The sequence below is a fragment of the Parasteatoda tepidariorum genome, chromosome 8, assembly GCF_982258835.1.
Source record: "Parasteatoda tepidariorum strain Cologne lab strain chromosome 8, Ptep-v5.0, whole genome shotgun sequence".
NCBI lineage: Eukaryota > Metazoa > Arthropoda > Arachnida > Araneae > Theridiidae > Parasteatoda > Parasteatoda tepidariorum.
In genome coordinates, this window is record NC_141762.1 from 26,191,969 (window position 1) to 26,212,216 (window position 20,248).

Below are 20,248 nucleotides of genomic sequence, written 5' to 3' on the forward strand. Positions count from 1 at the left end.
ATCATTTATTTCTCTGTTTGGATTTATTTTGATAAAGCGAGACATTCGTGTCAATCACAATACATTTGACCATATATGGCGCCAATGGAAAACAAGTATTCTCGCATCTCTTGCCTTAATGGCCTATGGCAACAACAACAACAACAAGACCAGTACATTTACCCTCTTTCGCAGATGGGACACCGTTATCTTCTTTCTTTCTGTCAAGTAAAAATATATTTTGATACTTTTGAATTCCGAAAAAAAGCAGTCTAATAGTTATTGAAAAAAAAAGTTAGATTCTCGTAACATTTGTTCTAAAATATAAAATCCAAAAAAGCAGTTAAATTTTTTAAAAATTCATATTCAAAAACTTATGAATAACTGATTTTTGTAAATTAAACAAATTTCAATTACGAATTACTGCTTCTCTTAGATCTATCTATACAACTATACATAATAATAAACGCGGCTGTCTGTTTGTCCGTCTATCTGTCTGTAATCACAATATATCGCCCCAGAAGCCTCGCCCAGGAACGAAACTCGTCACATAATTGTGTTTTGACATAATGAAGAAGTATTTTTTTTCTTTTTCAAAAATTTGGATTAGTTTTTTTAGTTATCAGTCATTTTGTAAGAAAATCTATGCTTTTTCGTCTTCAAAGAGCTATATTAAAAAAACTATTAAAAAATGCATATACTTCTCCCCACTCTTATAAATGTATGCTAATGCGAACCTTACAATTGAAATATTAATTTTCGACAACTTGAACCAATAATACACGAAGGAATTAAAAATTTAATTGTAAGGTTAGCATTAGTTTACATTTATCAAAGTGGAGAAAAGTTTAACTTTTGTATTAAAACTGTGGCAACATATTCGATACGTAAATAGAACGCTTCGCTTTGATATATTTGTCGCTAATTGGGTATACTATAGCCTACGTCACAGGTTGTGTTATTCCTACTAAATTTAACCCATGAACGGCATTTTCTGCGAGCCTAACTTCAAGCCACAAATAAACAAACGAAGTGTTTGATCGTTTAAATAGCTGCTCGCCAGATTTTATTGCATTCTAAAGAAAAGTAATTGATATCGATTTTTGATTAATAATTGATTTATGTGGATAGTGGCAGTTATGTGGATAGTGGCATAGAATTTAGCATTGCGTCTTGGTAAATGTTATTCCTACTAAGTGGAAGTAGTTGTGTTTTTCTTATATTATACCCAATTGGATTAAACGCAGAGCTATAAGCGATAAGCAGAGAGCTCGCCGCACTTAACTATACTCAATATTCAATATTTGTCGCTGTTCGTAATTGTTATAATAAGTTTTTCTTCTTCTTTCCACACACTATTTTTTTTTCTTAAGCGAAGACGATAATTTTTGTAGCGATATAGAAATAGAAATTGATACCATAAAAAATTATATAGAAATAGAAATTGATACCATAAAAAATTAATAACGTGGCGAACAGCTGGCCGCCTTAGGCGGCTAGTTATAAATAAGTGCGAATTTGAAAAATTATTGTTTGGATGTAAGTCATGTTTGGAAAAATTTACCTTTACCGCAAAAAGGGACCGATGTTGTATTTCATGACCAAAAATTATTAAAATGCTAAATATAATATTTTGTCCTAAATTAATGCAAAATAATGAAAAAAAATTGAAAATAGGATTAATGAAAATTCTGAGTCCAGGGGTTAAACCAAAATTTTTTACAATTTTTGATGTTGAGAAAGATTAAAATTTGAAAATCTGGATGTACAAGGATCGTATTTTCCCCAAATTTCCTCCCCAATCAATATTTTCTCATTAGTATTTCCGTCGTCGTCACTACTATACTTTTTTTCTTCTTCTTCTCTTCTGCGCTTAGACATAAACTGTTTTTTCCCACATCATGGCCCATCTTCACTGTATTCTATGGGAAAACTGATTTTCCACGTTACAGATTTGTCAAAACTTTATAATCTTTAAAATTCAATCATCGTCGTGAGAAATGGACATAAGCTGCTCTTTCCCCTTGATCTTCAACTGTTTCACTATTAAAGTTTATTTTGTATAACACATATTTTTCATTTCTACAATGTATGTATGACATAATTTTAATGTATGAATAATTATATAAAGTCCCATATTTTTATTCAAAGTCAACACACAGTGTTTCTTTAAAGATAAAGTGTTAAGTAACACATAACAAAGTCACTTGTAAATAAACAAGTATGTGTTATCCCTTTTTCCACATTAGTGCTTTTGTTATATATATATATATATATATATATATATATATATATATATATATATATATATATATATATATATATATATATATATATATATATATATATATATATATATATATGTAATAACAGGGCTCCAACCCTGTTATCAGTGTTGTATTTAGCTTGAAATAATTGCAGTCATAAGCCATCAGACGTTCTAAACAGGTTTATTTAAATATAGGCTGGTATTGCTAACAGTTTACGTCCACACTCCCTATGGGAGGGGAATGGACAAGACTTCTGACAATTCCTGAACAGCTTATCAGGATCAAATCATGATGAAAAGGACACGCAAAACAATGCGTTCTTACGTTTTATACCAACATAGATTTGAAGTAAAAAGGCACATTCGTACATTCCTTGTAACCTTACGCATTAAGGAAAATCATTTCTGCTTCCTTATATGGAATTGAAAAAGGGAACGATTCTAAAAATAACTCTTCCTTTGAAATATAAATCTATTTATATTTCAATGGTATGTTTTCAGCCTTGAATTCCCAAAATAGAATCTCTCGACGTTTATTCTTTAACAAAGACATTTTATGAAAACGAAAGAGTTTTAATTCTTTTATTAATACAAAAGTATTTAATTTTCGTATTACACACACATATATATATATATATATATATATATATATATATATATATATATATATATATATATATATATATATATATATATATATATATATATATATATATATATATATATATATATATATATATATATATATATATATATATATTCTTGGAGAGACCAAACCGTTTTAAGGCAGAGATTGCGTTTTTTGTTTTTCAGTAGTGCTAACTACGGCCAAGAAGTGTAATATTTTCAGCCACACACACGCGTCACATCTCCTTTTTTACAAGGTAGACCAATTCAAATATCTTTTCATTTATCCACAGATCGTAGTTTTGACCTAAACCAGAGAATGAACAATCTCTAATTCAGTACCCCCAAAGGTATTGATTTGTTATGGGAACTTTGTGACCCGACAGTTTCAATTTTAACGTGCACAAATCACGATTAATTACATGCATGGGGGGTCTTCAACCGGCGGTCATCGCTCTCACAAAGTCTTGGATATGGGCAAAACTCCCTACCAATCTTGGCAAGATATAAATACTTTGTAATATATCTCACCGCTATATATATTCAGGCGCGCTGCATTTTTTACTATGATTTTCGCATCGCTATAAATGAATGCATGACCAATTTTTGTATTTTACTCTAAGTGAATATTTATATGCTGGTAATTTTACGTTTCTGAATTTTCTTTTCAGCCAGGTGAAATTCTTGTGACTTACAGTACTGATATTGGTTGGACACCTTATTTTCCTATGCTTGCGGGTGTTGTTACCGAAATCGGTGGACTTATATCTCACGGTAATGCAGCTCTTAAAATTGTGTTAACTTTATTTACTGCCCATCTACAAAAGTGTTAATATTTTTTTACTACTAAATTATTCTTTTATTATTTAATACAGAATTGAGTTTATAAAATATCTAAGTATTCTATTTTGTATTTTCCTAAAGCCTCTTAAACTCCATTGAGTATGTACAACAAACTTCTTTTTTCCAATGCCCATTCAATTGACACTGATCATTAAGGTTATTTAGGGCAAAATTTGTTGACTACTCTTTCAGGGGCACCATTTTAAGTAGGCCAACGTTGCTCCCACAGTGAAAACAGACAGTACAGAGATTGAAACGAACATCCATGCCTTGTCTGGGATTCGAACCCAAGACCTTTCTGATGTAAGATCAGCTCTCTGACCACTACTCAGTCCAGTCAACGTTCACAACTGACTTCAAACGAAGTCTTCACGCAGTTGAAATCACCAATTCTTAATGCACCTATAATTAATTATATTTTTTACATATGTACGTGAAACTAAATTTTGTTGCTTAGTTTTTTTGTTACAAACAGTTTTCTTGAATATCGTTTTTCCGAGAAAATACAGGGTTTAGGCAAAAATATCGAAATAATTCTATGCTAAATGTGTGTAAACAGTCTTATTTAAAGCATTAAAAATTTTACATGGCAAAACTGTTGATAAAGCTTGAAAGATGATGCTTGAAGTTTTTCTAAATGCAAAATTTTCATAGACGAAGAGAGGAAGATAATGACTCCTTTTTAGTATTAAATACCAGCAATAGTTAAATCATGCCATAAGATTGTATTATTTATATTATAAAGCTTTTGTAATTAAAGTGCTATTGAAAAAGGAAGTAAGCTTTTATTTCCTACTTTCATTTTGTCGATGTAACTTTGGCATGGGTAAAGTATACATAATTTTTGAAAGATTAAAGCATGAATGTGCAAATAGTACCCACATTTTTTCCATGTTTAATCTCCCAATACACTTGCTGCTCAAAGAAAAATTGTTTACATCATGTAAGTATAGACGTGTTTCCATTATTCTGATCAACCCCTGTAAATATATGTTTAAATAGGTAGGCATTCATTGTTCCTTTATAATTCAAAAAAATCGCAAAACTTTTTATTCATAATTAACAAGTTCGCAAGTTTCGCAGTTTAAAGAGCAGGAAAAGAAGGTTCTAGAAACGGACACACTGCGCGAAACAATACGTTAACTTGTCATATGAAAAATCTGGTTAATACTCGTACATTATCTTATCCAATAATGCTGGAAGTTTATGCACAAAATGATAGCATTCAATTTGTGATAAAACCATAAAGTTTTTTGTTGATATTAAAAATAATTTTTAAGTCAAATGCAGAGATGCCAACTTGCTCCGGACAGCAAATATATATTTTAAAGTTGTAGTATACCAATTGTGATTCTTGGCTTAATAAATTCAATTTAGTAGATTTTTATCCGGCACTATTTCTAAATAATTCGTAGGCTTACATAATTCACCACTTCATAATACTTATGTCGTGCTATACCTCTTAAAAAGCAAGCAAAAATAGTCAAATATTTGCAAAATTTACCTTGTAGTTATTTACCGTTTTTTTTAATTATTTTGGCATGTCCGGAGCAGTTGGCATCTCTGCAAATGTCTACCAATAGATCGGCTTCATTAAATAGCGTACCTGAAAAAGAAGAAATTACTTTGATAATTTATTCTTGGTTTCTTAAAAAGTTCTAATTTTGCGCACGTATTTTGTGTAGTGTTGATTAACGTAGGAAAATTATTATTATTTCAGGTGCCGTTGTTAGCAGAGAATATGGACTTCCGTGTATTGCTGGTATTCATGGAGCAACGAGGCAATTTAAGACTGGTAATAAAAAATTATGTGTAATTAGAAAATTAAAGTAATTTAAATTGAATCAGTAAATAAGACAAAGAGAAATAATATACGTTATCAGGGATGCCACAGGTGACTAAAAATGTAAAAAAGAGGTAGGTAGAAACTCAATTTATTTTTAATTATTTGTTTTCTCGTTAATTTTTCAATCGTAACTACCACTATGACTAACATTTCAAATCATTCATATTTAAAAAAAAAAACAAGCATTAACTGCAAGTAGTTGAAACATGGTGCATCAAATGGCGCACAAAACCACCCCGACAAAAGTCAATTCTTAATCATAAATAGTAAGAAAAAACAACAAAATACTCCCCACATCTATCTCTTTAATACCAAGATCAAACCAGTTAAACACTTAGGCGTCACGATCTCATATAATTTGAGCTGGAGTACTCACTTAAACGACATAATCAAAAGAGCCAGAGGAGCGTTTTTTGCGCTCTAAGTCCTCCTGCATAAGAATTCAAAGCTTGATCTATCAAATTAGAGAACTATCTATATACAAGCGATTCGACCAATTCTTACGCATGCTTGCCAAGCCTCCACACGGTTTTTTCCAGGTAGTCCGATCTGACCACTGTGAAGGATATCCACTTACCGAACGAGTCATTTAATACAGAATATAGTTAAAATAAGAAAGTGGTAGCAAATATATGACTAAAAATTTATTTTATTTATGAATATTATTGGTTTACTTTATTCATTTGTCAACCACTACAGATTCAATTCTCAAATATATAAGATAAATTTTTCTCAATTATTTTTATAAAAGGTTTTGGGTCCATGCGCAAAACTGGTTCACTTTTTAAACAGTCTGCGCGGACTACTTATAAAAGACCGTGTGGAGGCTTCTTGATGTAGGAGGTGATGGACCAGCCCTCGCTACTATAAGCAACAACCTAAAAAAGAAGCTATCTATAACGGAAGGTAAATTTTTACGCACAATGACTGGCGCCCCAAGGGCGATTAGCAATAGATTACACAGAAAAGACTTAAACATTGATGATATCAATTGCTTTATAGCTAAATTGACCACAAAATTTTATAGCGACGCAAAAACATGCACCACATCAGATTTCAATAAGTTGTTCGATATTGATATAATCCGCGATAATTCGAATTTCAGCCCCATTACCGCCTTTTTATGCTCAGACTGCATACTATCAAAATACTATTAACTTTATCATACAGCTCTACTCAAGGGGATCTCCCCATTCCAAACATGATTTCACTTCAAAACTAAAGATTTACTTCTTTAAGGACTTGATTTGTTGTTTCAACATACTGCAACTTCATGGATATTTAGGATCTCCTAGAATACGACAAAACAGATTCGATGAATCGGTTAGTGGCGCTTCGCGCCAAACGCCGAGATAACCTCAATATCCAGCATCCAGTATCCAGCATTAACTGCATCATTTAATAAAATGTTTCATTTCAGTAATTACCACTTTTTGCATTATAAGCCACCTGTTGCAACCCTATATTATTTTCTATTTCTACTTGTTTCAGGTGATTATGTTCAATTGGACGGCAACAAAGGTATTTTGCAACGATTAAAGAAAGTAGAGATTGCTGAAACATCACTTTAGTTCAACATTTAAGGAAAGAGGAATAATAATTATGTGTGATGCTGTTTAAGGCTAGAATACTTGAATTCATTTCTTCATTACATCCTTAAAACTTTTAACTGTTATTTTTATATTATTGTGATTAAATCAATGCAAATAATTCAGAATACAAACTTTCAGGAAAAGTATTTTTTCTTTACGTATGCACATTTTCTATTTTAAAATAAAAAAATATGTTGTAATATTTGTTATGTATTTTCTTTTTGCAATTTCTATTTCAGGAGTATGTTAAAAGTTAACATTTCCATATAGTTAATCTAATTTGGAGTATGTTAAAGTTGATCTATTTTTATTTTATTTTATTTTATAACCGACTTTAAACAACGGACCTAATTCTGAGTTTACGACTATCAAAGTTCATCTTCATAACCTTGTAATTTTGAACCTAATCCAGAAGACAAGGGAGCTCCTGGATCAAGAATCGGGACAAACTAGCCTTCACGGAGGACTTTTATATGGAACTAACCCGCATATACGTTACATTGAGAGGAAAACCACGAAACCTCCCATGGTTAGCCCGACTGCAAGGGGATTCCAATCCATGATGCATCTACCACTGAGGATATTTTATGTGAGCACCGTGACTGGTGCGAGCCAAGAGCAGAGCTCATATTGACCAGCCACCAATGGGATTGGAATCTACAGTACCTCAGTGGAAGGCCAGCTCTTTTTATCTCTTAAGCCCCCGAGGCTTAAAAGTTGATCTATGATGATTTTGACCACGGTTAGACTTAAATAGGTTTAAATGAATAAATAGTCTTGATAGCATTCTTTAAAATTTTTAAATGTTCGATCAAGTTCAAAAAAATTCTACTTGCAATTATAAATTTAGTGACTATGCCGTTGCCACAATAAAAAAATCTGAAAAAGAAAGCATAAAGAACGATATTTATGTAAATGTTATTTGCTTAGCACTTTAAATATGCAGTGAACTAGGTATTCTGGCTTATGCATTTTGAAACTATCATGTACTAGATTCCATTTGGCAATGCTTCGAAGCTCGGCGTGCGCTTTTAAACATACTCTTTGTTGTTCTTTTTTCTAGTCAAATTATAGGATAGATGCTAGTATGAAGCAACTCTTACAGCAAAAATAAGATATTTTTACTTTTTATATAAAATAATATCTGAACAGGTAGTTAAACTAAACAGTTTGAAAAAAATGCTGAAAGGAATGTTTTGTTCTTTCACAAACTGAATTAATAATCTAGAATCGTAATTGTTAACCCTATTTCTTCTATGATTAGATTTTATGTTTTATAAATATATACAGCACATTGTACTAAAATTTCATGTGAGAAATTCCTTTTTTGTTCCATTTGTATAGCATTAATTTACATCATCAATACATGAACAAAACACCAATTTTCAAGGGAATCGGAAATAAAAATATTTTTTTATTAAATTTACTTATGTAAGCTTTTTTTATTTTATTAATTGCAAGAATTTGTTAGCATAATTTTCAGTAGCATAAAACTGAGATTGTTATCTTCTTTAAATTGCATTTAATCTTTTTTTTTATTTTCAATCTCTTTGATTATTAAATCCAGTTATAAGAAAAATGCTTTTGTCATTTTTTAAAAAACAATTTCAGTCTCTAATTTTTATATAACATGCATATTTATATTAAGTTATTGTATGGATTTTATTAATGATGCAATGAATTTAAAAAAGGAAGCAAGTATATGACCTTATTTTATTACAATTTAAAACTATCTTGTCTCATTTTTGTCTGATAGCTCTGGCAGAAAATAGTTCAGTTGATTTAATTTTACGAGTAACGTTATTTTGTAAGTTGACATATATAAATTACTAAAAAATGTATTTTGAAAATAAGACTGTTTTATCATTATTCCGCCGTATATATTTCATTTCTTCTATAACTGTATGTTGTTTCAGTAGCAAGTTAACAATTATGTAATCAGTCGCAAGCATTTAAAACTTTTTTCGACTTTAAAACAGCATTTTAAATTTCAGCAGCTGACAATAATATAATCAGCTGCAAGCAGTTAAAACTACATTTGGACGGAAGTTCTAAGGAGGTTAGCTTCTATCCACAAATGCATAAATGCCAACTTTTACGCATTTGGCGTAAAATTTTATTTCTATATTTAAAGTCGTAGTAAAATGTTTGATTTATATATATTCCTTGCATTTATAAACTTAATTTATCTGCCCGCTAACGCTCACCAACCCCCGAAAATTGCTACACAATCTTATATGTTTTGCTTCACAAGCCAAGCTCGCTTCGCTCGCTACTAACTTAGGTACATTACAAATGCACAAAATTCTAAGAATTCAAAACAATCATTCAAATCCATATAAAAACTTTTTTTTACAAAAAAATTACATATTTTTAGTAAATACTAAGTCATTAAAATAAATTTGAATTCAAATAAACGACATGTAATTCGTTAAACCTATTAGAAATGTGCTATAGTATAATTCGTGATATAAATCAAAAATCGTGAAATAAATTCGTAATATATATATTCGTGAAAAAAAGCGCTTTCGACAAAATACTAAAATAGAGATCTATCGACAAAGACTACTCACTTCTGCCTAGCTTAATAGTATGATATTGCCGCAGCTGATGCTCTCTGGTTATTTCCGGTTTCGTTTCTAAAAGTGCTATATGTTGAGCCACCTCAGCTAGATTTGGCCTGTGACATTTTTAGCGGGAATCATTGGTCGATTCGCCGTGTAAGAGAAATAGTAACGTAAACAGAACAAAGCAAACGTTGCCACCGGCGGAAAAGAAATAGAGCCAAAATTTGGGAGCCACGTAAGAGAATTATATATATCAGATAGTGTTCAGGTAGTCCGCTTAAGCCCCTTCAAAATACAGCGTATGTTTCTGCCTAAATATGTAAATTAAACTCCATTTTACTACCATTGGGAAAAATCCTCCTCAAAAGTATTAAAAATTTGCAGGCATTCAAATTTTATCAGCAACTGTCATTTCGCGAAATCTCGATAAATTTCCTTGATTGAGACATTTAAAGCAGCATCATTATTTTAATAAAATATATTTTCTCGCCTCCTAAGATAAACCATTTTCACATTTATTAGAAATATGATGCGATTGCAAGATTTGTTTTATTCTTTCGTATCTGAAAGTAAAGCACGAACGAAACTTTTTGCCCCTTAATAGAATAACGAATTTAACTTTTAAGTAATATTTTTCTTTGTGTTTTTGTTACATTAATATTAAATATACCAAGGCAGATATATGAAAAAAAAAACATGATGATGAATGAGTGAAATATTATTTGCATTGTTTCATTGTTCCAACAACCATACATACGGGAAATGGAAATTATATTATTTCAATTGGAGAATTACACAACTAGAAACATAGCATGATGCGAGGAAGTTAAATGTTGGCAGCAGCTGTCAATCACTATTTTTCTTTATCCTGAATTTAATGCAATGTATTTTGGTGCGGGAATAATTTTACAGACATTTCATATTAATGCCTATTTAAAATGGCTTTCTAAATTTAATGTTAATTTATTAAAGTTAAATGGAATTATTTAGCTTCGGTGAGTGTACATATTTTTATTTCGTAGTCTTGGCTTAAAATTTATTTTCTTTTCACTTCTGCATTTGTTATTAGTTTAAATGTTTTATTAATTTTAGAGTAATTATTAAATTAATTTCAAAGCAATGGTGGTGGCGTCGTTGGTAGTAAATAGTAATTAATACAATAATAATTTTTGTTTTCAGTAAAGCTATTTTACCTTCACTTAAAAGTACAATTGCTTAACTAATTGATCTTATATAAATATGTTTGAATTATTTAGTTACAGTGTCGGGTAAAATGATTTTTTTATCCATTTAAGAACAGAAATTATACATCAAGACATAAACATTGTAACAATAGTAAAGAGTTTATACTAAACGAGCATGAGAAATATTTTTTTAAGTTTCACCAGTTTCTTAATTAAGTTCTTAGTTTTTTAATTAGTAAATTATTTATTTCCTTACTTGAATCTATCTCAGATAAGCAAGACATGGTTATCTAACTTCCAAGCTATTTCAATGATACACAATTATAGATTTGTTTCTGAAATCTGTTTATTGTAATATTTTTTTTAATACAGTTAGTTTTCAAAATGAATAAAATATTCGTGTAATTTAATCCCAAGCATTCTACCACTTTTTATAAAGGCTTTTTTTCTGCTTGATACAAAACGTAAATACAGAAAGGTAAACGGAACTATAGTTCATCACGTGGTATCCGATGATACTATTGCGCTATTTTTGGGAGCTTGTGTCTTGGGCTATATGTGAAGAATTCTGAACAAGGTTGTTATTTGGCGATCGTATGACAAAAATACTTATTTCGCAACCCTTGAGTGCATTTTTTAAACATTAAATATTTCAGAAATTTGCTGATACTAGTGGGCTGCGTCCCCTGCTCGCTAACGCTCGCCAACCCCCGAACAGAGCAACAAACAAAGCAAACAAAGCTCGCTTCGCTCGCTACTAACTTAGGTACATTGCAATTCGCGATCGCAACGAACTATAGGGGGCGTTGTTGTATGAGACACATACCTGCGATTTCTATATGAACCGTCATTCAGTTACTCTGGAGACGTCTTTAATGTAGCGTGTAGCATTGTAACGTTCCTTCTTTAATGTAGCTTATTAAATTTAAAAGAGAAAAATGTTTGATATCCTTTCTTATACAACCGAAAACAAGATGGTATTTCTTTTTTTTTTTTTTAAGAAGGAACATCCAAAACACATCTGAAAAATATTTGTAAATAAACAGAAAAAAATATCCATCTTCTTATTAGAGTTAAAACCTAATGCTTGAGAAATAGTTTTACTAAATTTAATGATATAACCTGAAAGGCCTATTTAAACTTTACATTCCATAGTTTTAAGAATCATATTACTTCAAACATTAAAATAAGCAAAAAGTATACATAGATTCATAATTTTATGTAATTTAATTTTGTAAATAAAGTTTTTTGACAAGTAATTTTATCAAAAAATTTTAAGTTTTAATAAAAATCATTATTTAGAAACTGAAAAACTTAAAGTAAAGAATGCTTACGATACAATACAAAAAAAAAAAAAACAATTCTAAAAATTCCTTATATTAAAATAAACAACTTTCATGTTTTTTTCTTTTTTGATTCATAATCGGACGTAGAAAACCATTCTATAGAAAACTATCATCAAGAAAAAAACTACTTAAAAGTAAAATTTTTTATTTCATAAAAATTAACACTTATCTGCTTCATAAATCAGAAGAATTCCAAAATGATTTGTTCTTCGATTTTTGTTACCATTTTTTAGTGCTACGAAAATGCGTCTTTGGGATTTGCCAAAAATAGAACAAGATGAAATTTTATTTTTTCTGGAGCGAAATATTTAACCCATTGTTTTCCGAAATCCGATAAACTACTTTGATTTTAAATAAAGTGTTTCGTTTTATGATTTGTCACAAAAATTTTAGGTGTTGATTGGCGGCACTTAAAAACAGCCAAATCTGTAGCTGTTGTGGCGTTAATACATAAGTACCGAATTTTTATTCATACTTTTCTGAATCATATTACTTGAAACATTAGAATATGCAAGTATACATAAACACATAATGTTATACCATTTATGTTCTCAAAAAAAGTATTTTGACAGCAATTTTTATCAAAAAATTATAAACTATAAAACGGAAAATAAAGAATTCTTAGGATAAAAAACGATTTTAAGAATTCTTTACCTTGAAATAAAAGCGTTCATATAGTTTCTTTTCTTATAGTTCTTAATCAGACGTAAGAAATCATTCTGTAGAGAACTATCATCAAATAAGAAAAAAAAGTTTTACAAGCTAATTTTTTATTATAAAAATCATAACACTTACTTTCTTCATAAATCCGCAGAGTTCCAAATGAAATGTTCTTCGTTTGAAAGTTTTATTTTCAAATAATATGTACATGGATTATCCCTTTATTTCTTTTAGATAACATACCACACATCAAAATTTTATAATTGTAAGATCTCGATATGAATTTGAATATGTAGCTTAAAAACAGAACAGCTGAATTCTAGTTGAAATTATCTATTCTTTCAAAACTAAGAAATACTTACCAAGAAAACTATAAAAAATTTATTAATCATCAGCACAAATGACACTATTTCAAGTAATTTGGTTGATACTTTATTGTTGTTTTCCGAATTATATAGATACAGAAATATATACTGTTCTATAACAAAGAAGAATTCTATAACTATTGCAGTTCTTGACGTTCTGAATTCACATTTCTTTATTGGAATGACGAAAGCAATGTTGACTTCATTTTAATTTGTAATGAATTGAAGACAGAAAAAATTATTTTACCGTAATATACACATCTGTAACAGCAAGTGATCATGAAATTGTAAGTTATGTTGTTGGTAATAGAAAGGTAAAAATTATTGAGAAATTGTTCTTCAAATGCTTGGCGTGTTCTGCTTCAATGTTTGGCATGTTCTGGTTAGTTTTTTCAAGTTCTTCAGCTGTTCCTTAGGGAAATTTTGATTTTTATTTGCTGCTAAGAAAACGGCGTCTGTCATGGCCGATGATTTTGATGGAACTAAATGAAAACGTGATAAATTAATGTCTGATATTTACAGGCTCCCGATAGAGGGCGTACTCGAGCGTTGCGATCGCGAATTGCACGAAATTCTAAGAATTCAAAACGATCATTCAAATCCATATAACAACTTTTCTTTAAAAAAAAATTACATCTTTTTAGTAAATGCTAAGTCATTAAAATAAATTTGAATTCAAATAAATGACATGTAATTCGTTAAACCTATTAGAAATGTGCTATAGTATAAAATCTTAAGATAAAATTTCTAAAACTGATATCTCTTTAAAAATGTTAAAATTTTGGCTATAATTGAGTCTATTAAAAATTGAAATGAGTGAATTGCAATGGAAAAACCTGCATAAACAAATAAATTCTAGTAAAACAAATAAATTCGTGATATAAATCAAAAATTGTCAAATAAATTCGTAATATATAAATTCGTCAAAAAAAAAATGCTTTCGACAAAATACTAAAATAGAGATCTATCGACAAAGACTAATCACTTCTGCCTATGCTCTCACTTTTTATTTCAGTTTCCGTTTTTAAAAGCGCTATATGTTGAGCCATCTCAACTAGATTTGGCATGGGACATTTTTAGCGACAATCATTGGTCGATTTTCTAGCGTTGCCATTGGGGAGTTGTAATGAGGCTTTTTTTTGTCGCCGTGTAAGAGAAATATATATATAGATTTCTCTCTTTTGAGTGAATAGTTTGTTCTTTTTGAGACATTTTGCTGCAATATATTTAATTAGCTAGAGTAACAAAAGGCATAAAAGCAGATGATGCAGAGAAGTAAGTGACTGAAAAGCAATTCATTGATTGTGTTTGGAGTGTATTAAGGGTTGTCTCAATTTCAAGCACGAAGACGTTTCTCCTCTTACTCCCTCGCTGAAATGAACTCTTCGTCGGAGGAGGTGGAGCCAAGTGCCAACTCCTGATGAACGAACTATACCAAAATAAATGAACTGATAAAATATTACATCACCAATTTCATTAACCAGAACTTCAACTGCCAACTTCAACCTTCAGATTCAACTTTCAATTTTAACCTCAAACTTCAGCTTCAAAATTCAATTCCAACTTCAACTACAGCAATATAACTTCACCAACTTCGACTATTGAACTACTGAAGATATAACGATAATTTTGGAGCTTCCTCACATCTATACTTCACCTTAATTGCTATATCAACAACCGGAATAAGTTTGATCAAGCTTGCTCTTATTATTTCAAATTATATTATTTTTTCGAGCAAGGAGCTCGTGCTTTTAAACTAACAACCAACCACAAAGCCAGCTGAACTCAATGTTTCGATACAAAGAATTACATACGATGGAGGGGATATGTACCCTATTATCATTTCATACCAGGACTAGGCTGATTTTTGAAACTTGCTTATCTTATTTTGATGTTTGAGTCATTTTCAAAATGAAGAGGCATTAAGAAAATTTTTCTTTCAAAAAAATAAATATTCGAATTGCTACTGATAAAAATTCTGTCTGCCATTCGAGGTTTTCTTGTCTATATAACTTGAAACATCAGTACACTTTTAGGTTTGCAACGTAAAATAAAAATATATAACATCAACTTGAAATAAAGCTTAATAAATGATAGGTAACCGAGAGAGTTTGAAAAGGTAACGGAGAGGAAAGGTAACGGGAGCTGAAAACAAACTCCTAGAAAAAGTTGTGCTGTCTTAAACAGTTTTCATAGAACTAATTTTATTACGCTAAAGTTGTTTTTTGTTAAATTATATAAGGAAATAAAGCTTAATAAATGATAGGTAACAGGGAGAATGGGAAAAGGTAACAGAGGTGAAAACTGATGGGAGCTGATTTTAACATAAAAAATCAATCACATGAACGTTTAAACAAAAAATTTAAAGCAATTATGCTAGTAACAAAAAGAAAGATTAATAAAGCATCCATAGCTTGCAAAAGCTTTATTGTCTTAAAGTGTAGCAATATAATGACAATAATTAGAATGGATATGTTATCTAAGAACAGTTTATTATCTATATATTTAGAAAGGCTACTTTATCTACATCCAGGAAGCAGTAGGATTCAATTTTGCCAATTCAGCAGAAATGATTTAATGCAGTAATTATGGTAACAGAAGGAAAACAAACTCTCAAGACAAAAGAAAATGTTCAAAGTTTACTCAAAAGTAATTTTAAAATTGCATATTAGAAAAAGCTGTGTTGTCAATTACATACAACGCAATTTTCACTACTGGATAAAATAAAATTACTATTAATTAACTATAGGTTTAATTACAGTAGAATAAGAAACAAAGAAGGCTTGAACATTTTTCTTTAGTCGTATATGACGTAATAAAAAGGTTTTACATAAGCATTATTTTTAAAATATTATTTTCTATGTATTCTACATAGACTAAAAACATGACTAAAAGCACATAATGAACTAATTTGAATGTTTAATGTTTACTTGGGATTTTATTACAGAAATTAAAATTACTTTAAGTCCTATGACATCAAAAGTAGTCTTTTTGTAAACTACCTATGCAGAGTAAAATTAGTATCTTAAAGATAAGAAAGATAAATATCGAAGAAAATAACGAAAGATTTCTTTTATTAATTTGTTCGTTTTATTTGAATTATTGTAAAAAATACAATCTAGGCACTTATGTTTAATTTTTAATTTTTTTAATGATTTAATTTTTTTTAATGCGTGCTAATTTTCATTCAGAGTTTCAAATTTCTGAGGTAAATTTAAATTTAAAGTGACAATTGAAAATCTCCTTTTACTAATTGCTTAATGTTATTTGGGATTTTATTTCAGAAAATAAAACTATTTAAAGACACTATGACATCAAAAGTGTATTATATTTTTGTGAATTACATAGACAGAATAAAATAAGTATCTTAAGGATATGATATCTAATTAATATAAAAATTAATCATAGATTAATCTAAAATAGCAAAATATTTCTTTTTTTATTTTATCTCTGCTTCGTTTTATTTGAATCATTGCAATTGAAAAGCTGCTTTTACTTATTTGTCTATGTTCGATTCAACTCGATTTGCTTGCAATGCTATTGTATAATTCAACAGAACTTGATGAAGCATAAGTTAATATTTTAGTCATTATTATTATTATTATTTACAATTGTTTTCGATGATTTGTAGATTAAAAGGAAAAATGATTTATGATGTAAAGTGAGTAAAGTAAAAAAAAAAAAAGAATAACTTTTATAACTTTTGATCTAGTGGTAAGGATAGAATTAAGTATTTTAACAATTCGAAGGTTTAAGTCAAAGCAGTTGATATTTTTAGTCACAAAATCAGACGTAAAAATGCACTTTCTATGCATGAAATTGCTTTCCCCCCAACTTATTTAGATTCTTGACCATCAAAATAAAGGGATTGTCATAATCTGTTAATTAGTCATCATAGTTTAACCAGAGAAGCGGCCAAAAGTTTAGCGTCGTTATTGATAAATTTACACTTAGCATATTTCAGTATAAATAAGGAGCAAAGTAGATTACATATTTGAAGTCAGCAATGTGAAAATAAAAATTCTCATGCAGCAGAAAATAAAAGAAAAATTTGTGCCTTAGTTAAAAATAGTTAGAAAAATTTGTGCCTCCAGCAGTCATCATATGGCACAAAATCATCCAAGTTTCTAGTCGATATAATTAGCACAAAATCATCTAAGTCTCTAGCAGTCATCACATGGCTCAAAAAATAAATAAATCGTGTAAAGGAATCAGGGAACCAAAAAGCGAAATTGCCAATCCACAAATGTGAGTGTATTGATCAATGAGTAAAGCTCTGGATGAGTAAACCAAAGCATCAGTATATAATGAATTAATGAAAAAAAAGGAATTAAAAATGTGTTAATCATTTAATATGGCTATCAATGAATAAGTAAATCAATAAATCATTGAATCTACGTAACATCAAATCCTTGGTTCCATGAATTTCTGTATCACTATCAGATTTTGTCTTCATTTTAAATCATTAAACCAGGGTGGTAAGTTAGCTTATATATTTTTTTAATATACGTCATCTTTTTCAAAATACTTTGAAACATAATTTATTAAACCAAGAATCCACTATCAGAACCTTTTGACTTCTAGAACAATTAAAACCACATCAATCATTTGAAATACCTCATCTGTTGGAAGCTTAAAATTTGCCAGCTATTTCCAGAAATTAAAATTTAGAACTTATGCGTACAGCAATTAACAATGTAAACTTATGGAAATGGAACAACTTTTGATTACTTCATAATTACAATACGATATATTAAGTAACGTTAGGTATTGTTTAGTAATTGTAAATGTCACTCATGTTTTTATATTTCGCAAAATGAATGCAAACTAATGTGAAGAGTTCGTTAATAAGATTTTTTTTCAACTAGATGAGTATACAATTGTATTAAATTGGTTCCTTTCGTTAAAAAAAACTTTTATTTTTCTGTTAAGTAAATGCAAATTGTATTAATTTTCTTTGAGTGCGGTGATTTATTCATGATAATATTAAAATTGCTAAATTGTGATGAAGTAAAAATGAATACACTAATCATTTAAAGAAAGCCTTTTTTTGTCTGACTGGAGTTTACGAAGCAGATTTTCAGTGATATAAAAAAACGCAAGCATTATTATTTACAAAATAATGTTATCAGTAAAGCTTTGTTTCTGTTATCAAGTTATCTTTAAACCTTTTCAGAAACATATATTGCAGTTTTTAAAGGATATTAGTTAGCTTAACTTCTACGCAAGTGACAGAAACATGGGGTCAATTATTGCAACACCCATTACTTTAATATGTTCGCTTTTTTCATCGGAACCATTGAGTAAGTAATTAGTTTTTATGTACTATTGAACTATAAAGATTACCTCCTCCTCTTTTTTTTCTATACTTTTTAATATTTTTGTCATAAATTTTACATTTATTTTATTTTATAACCGTCGTTGAACAGCAAACCCAATTTCTTTTTAATTACGACTGCTAATATTCAACTCCGTAGCCTTGTAATTTTGAAACTAATCCAAAAAACAAAGGAACTCCTGGATCAAGTATGGAGAGAAATTTGCTTTCATAAAGAACTTTGAAATGGAACTAACCCGCATTTCTGTTACAAGGAGAGGAAGACCACTAGAACCTCCTACGGTTAGCCTGACGACAAGGGGACTCTAACCCCATGATTCATCTATCACTGAGCACGTCAGCACTGTGGTCGGTGCAAGCAAGTAGGATGCGGAATTCGTATTTAAAATGTCTCGTTTCTTTTCAAATATTGGCGAAAAATGTCACTGTTCTCCTACACCTACTTAAATTTTTTTAAAGAGCTACTACGAAATAATGCAATTTAGTAAATATTAAAATTACAGTGCGTCTACTATTAATTAGCAAGATAATAGTTTTATGCTTGCGGTAGAGTCCTTACAAAATGGAACATGGCTTAAGAGCGTTTGCACCTGGTATTTTTGAAACTAATTTAAAACTGATTTAAAGAGAGAATGCTTGGAATGTTAATGTTTCTGAATGATAGCATAGCATCTTGAAACCGCTGAAATATGTTCAAACAAAATAAAAAAATCATCAGTATCAATAATCAGTGCGAAAGTATTTAAATGCAGCTGCTAATTTGAGACAGAAGGGTTATGTATTTGTTATTCCCTTTTATGAACGCCTTTATGGACCATGATTGGCACACAGGAAATGAATAGCATCGTTATTGTTCGCTATTTTTAGTTTCGAATTGAAGCTACGAGAAGAATTGAACTTCGTGCAGGTTATCTCAAAATTACCGAATGAAAAAGCAAATGAGGTTAACTAGATAACGCTCTTGTGATAACCATTGAAAACAGAATAGTTGTATGCCTTTTTATGGCTTAAATATAATATTTTGGTTTACTACAAATGAAATTAAATCGTAACACGTTTACCTCTTAGATTAAATGTAATCATCAATCTGCAGTTATTAGTTATATGTAACTCAGGAAAGAGGTTATATGTAACTCAGAGAAATATGACCAGTGCATAAAACGATGTAATACATTTATTTCTGAACCATGTGTAAAACATTGGATGTTTTCTACTATTATCTTAAGTCTTCGAATCACGAATCCATGATTTTAAATAAAAACATTTATTTCAAAACTTTTTATTATTTAGTTGAGGAAATAAATCAGAGCATTGAAGAAAAAATAAATAATGTTACAAGTGGCAAATTTTTAAATCGAATTTATTGAAGTTTTTTTTTGTTGCTCTCTTTTATTAGACTCTTTTTCCGAATGGCAAAATCTGATACTTTAAGACTTAGGACACAGTGCTTTGTACCTCTAAAGAAAAAGCAAAATTGAAAAATAATAGGCCAAAAATTGAATTTGCGAAAAAAAGGAGCTTAACTCTTTATTTACTGCCTGTAATTTAAAGTACCATTATCTAATTTAAAAAAAAAAAACTCTTCGAAAGTCTTCGGATATGGAATAAAATAAGTCACAAAACTTTCTGTGA

At 29.7% G+C, this 20,248-nt stretch overlaps 2 protein-coding genes across 4 annotated transcripts in view; both read left to right on the forward strand.

Moving 5' to 3' along the window:
- The window catches only part of LOC107436906 (uncharacterized), an 81,210-nt gene extending 73,852 nt beyond the window's left edge, over positions 1-7,358 (forward strand). The window contains exons 38-40 of one of the 2 annotated variants that reach the window (XM_087150039.1): positions 3,547-3,649; positions 5,439-5,513; positions 7,056-7,358. In XM_087150039.1, the coding sequence (XP_087006165.1) occupies positions 3,547-3,649; positions 5,439-5,513; positions 7,056-7,135 (258 nt within the window). In that variant the 3' untranslated portion in view covers positions 7,136-7,358. The remainder of the gene's footprint in view (positions 1-3,546; positions 3,650-5,438; positions 5,514-7,055) is intronic. The other variant, XM_087150040.1, reaches the window with a different exon arrangement.
- A 3,186-nt stretch (positions 7,359-10,544) lies between these two features.
- LOC107441117 (uncharacterized) overlaps positions 10,545-20,248 on the forward strand; it is a 95,911-nt gene continuing 86,207 nt past the window's right edge. Inside the window, exon 1 of one of the 2 annotated variants that reach the window (XM_087150038.1) lies at positions 10,545-10,718. In XM_087150038.1, coding sequence (XP_087006164.1) covers positions 10,700-10,718 — 19 coding nt within the window. In that variant the 5' untranslated portion in view covers positions 10,545-10,699. Of the gene's footprint in view, positions 10,719-18,444; positions 18,582-20,248 lie in introns of those variants that run through there. The other variant, XM_043052762.3, reaches the window with a different exon arrangement.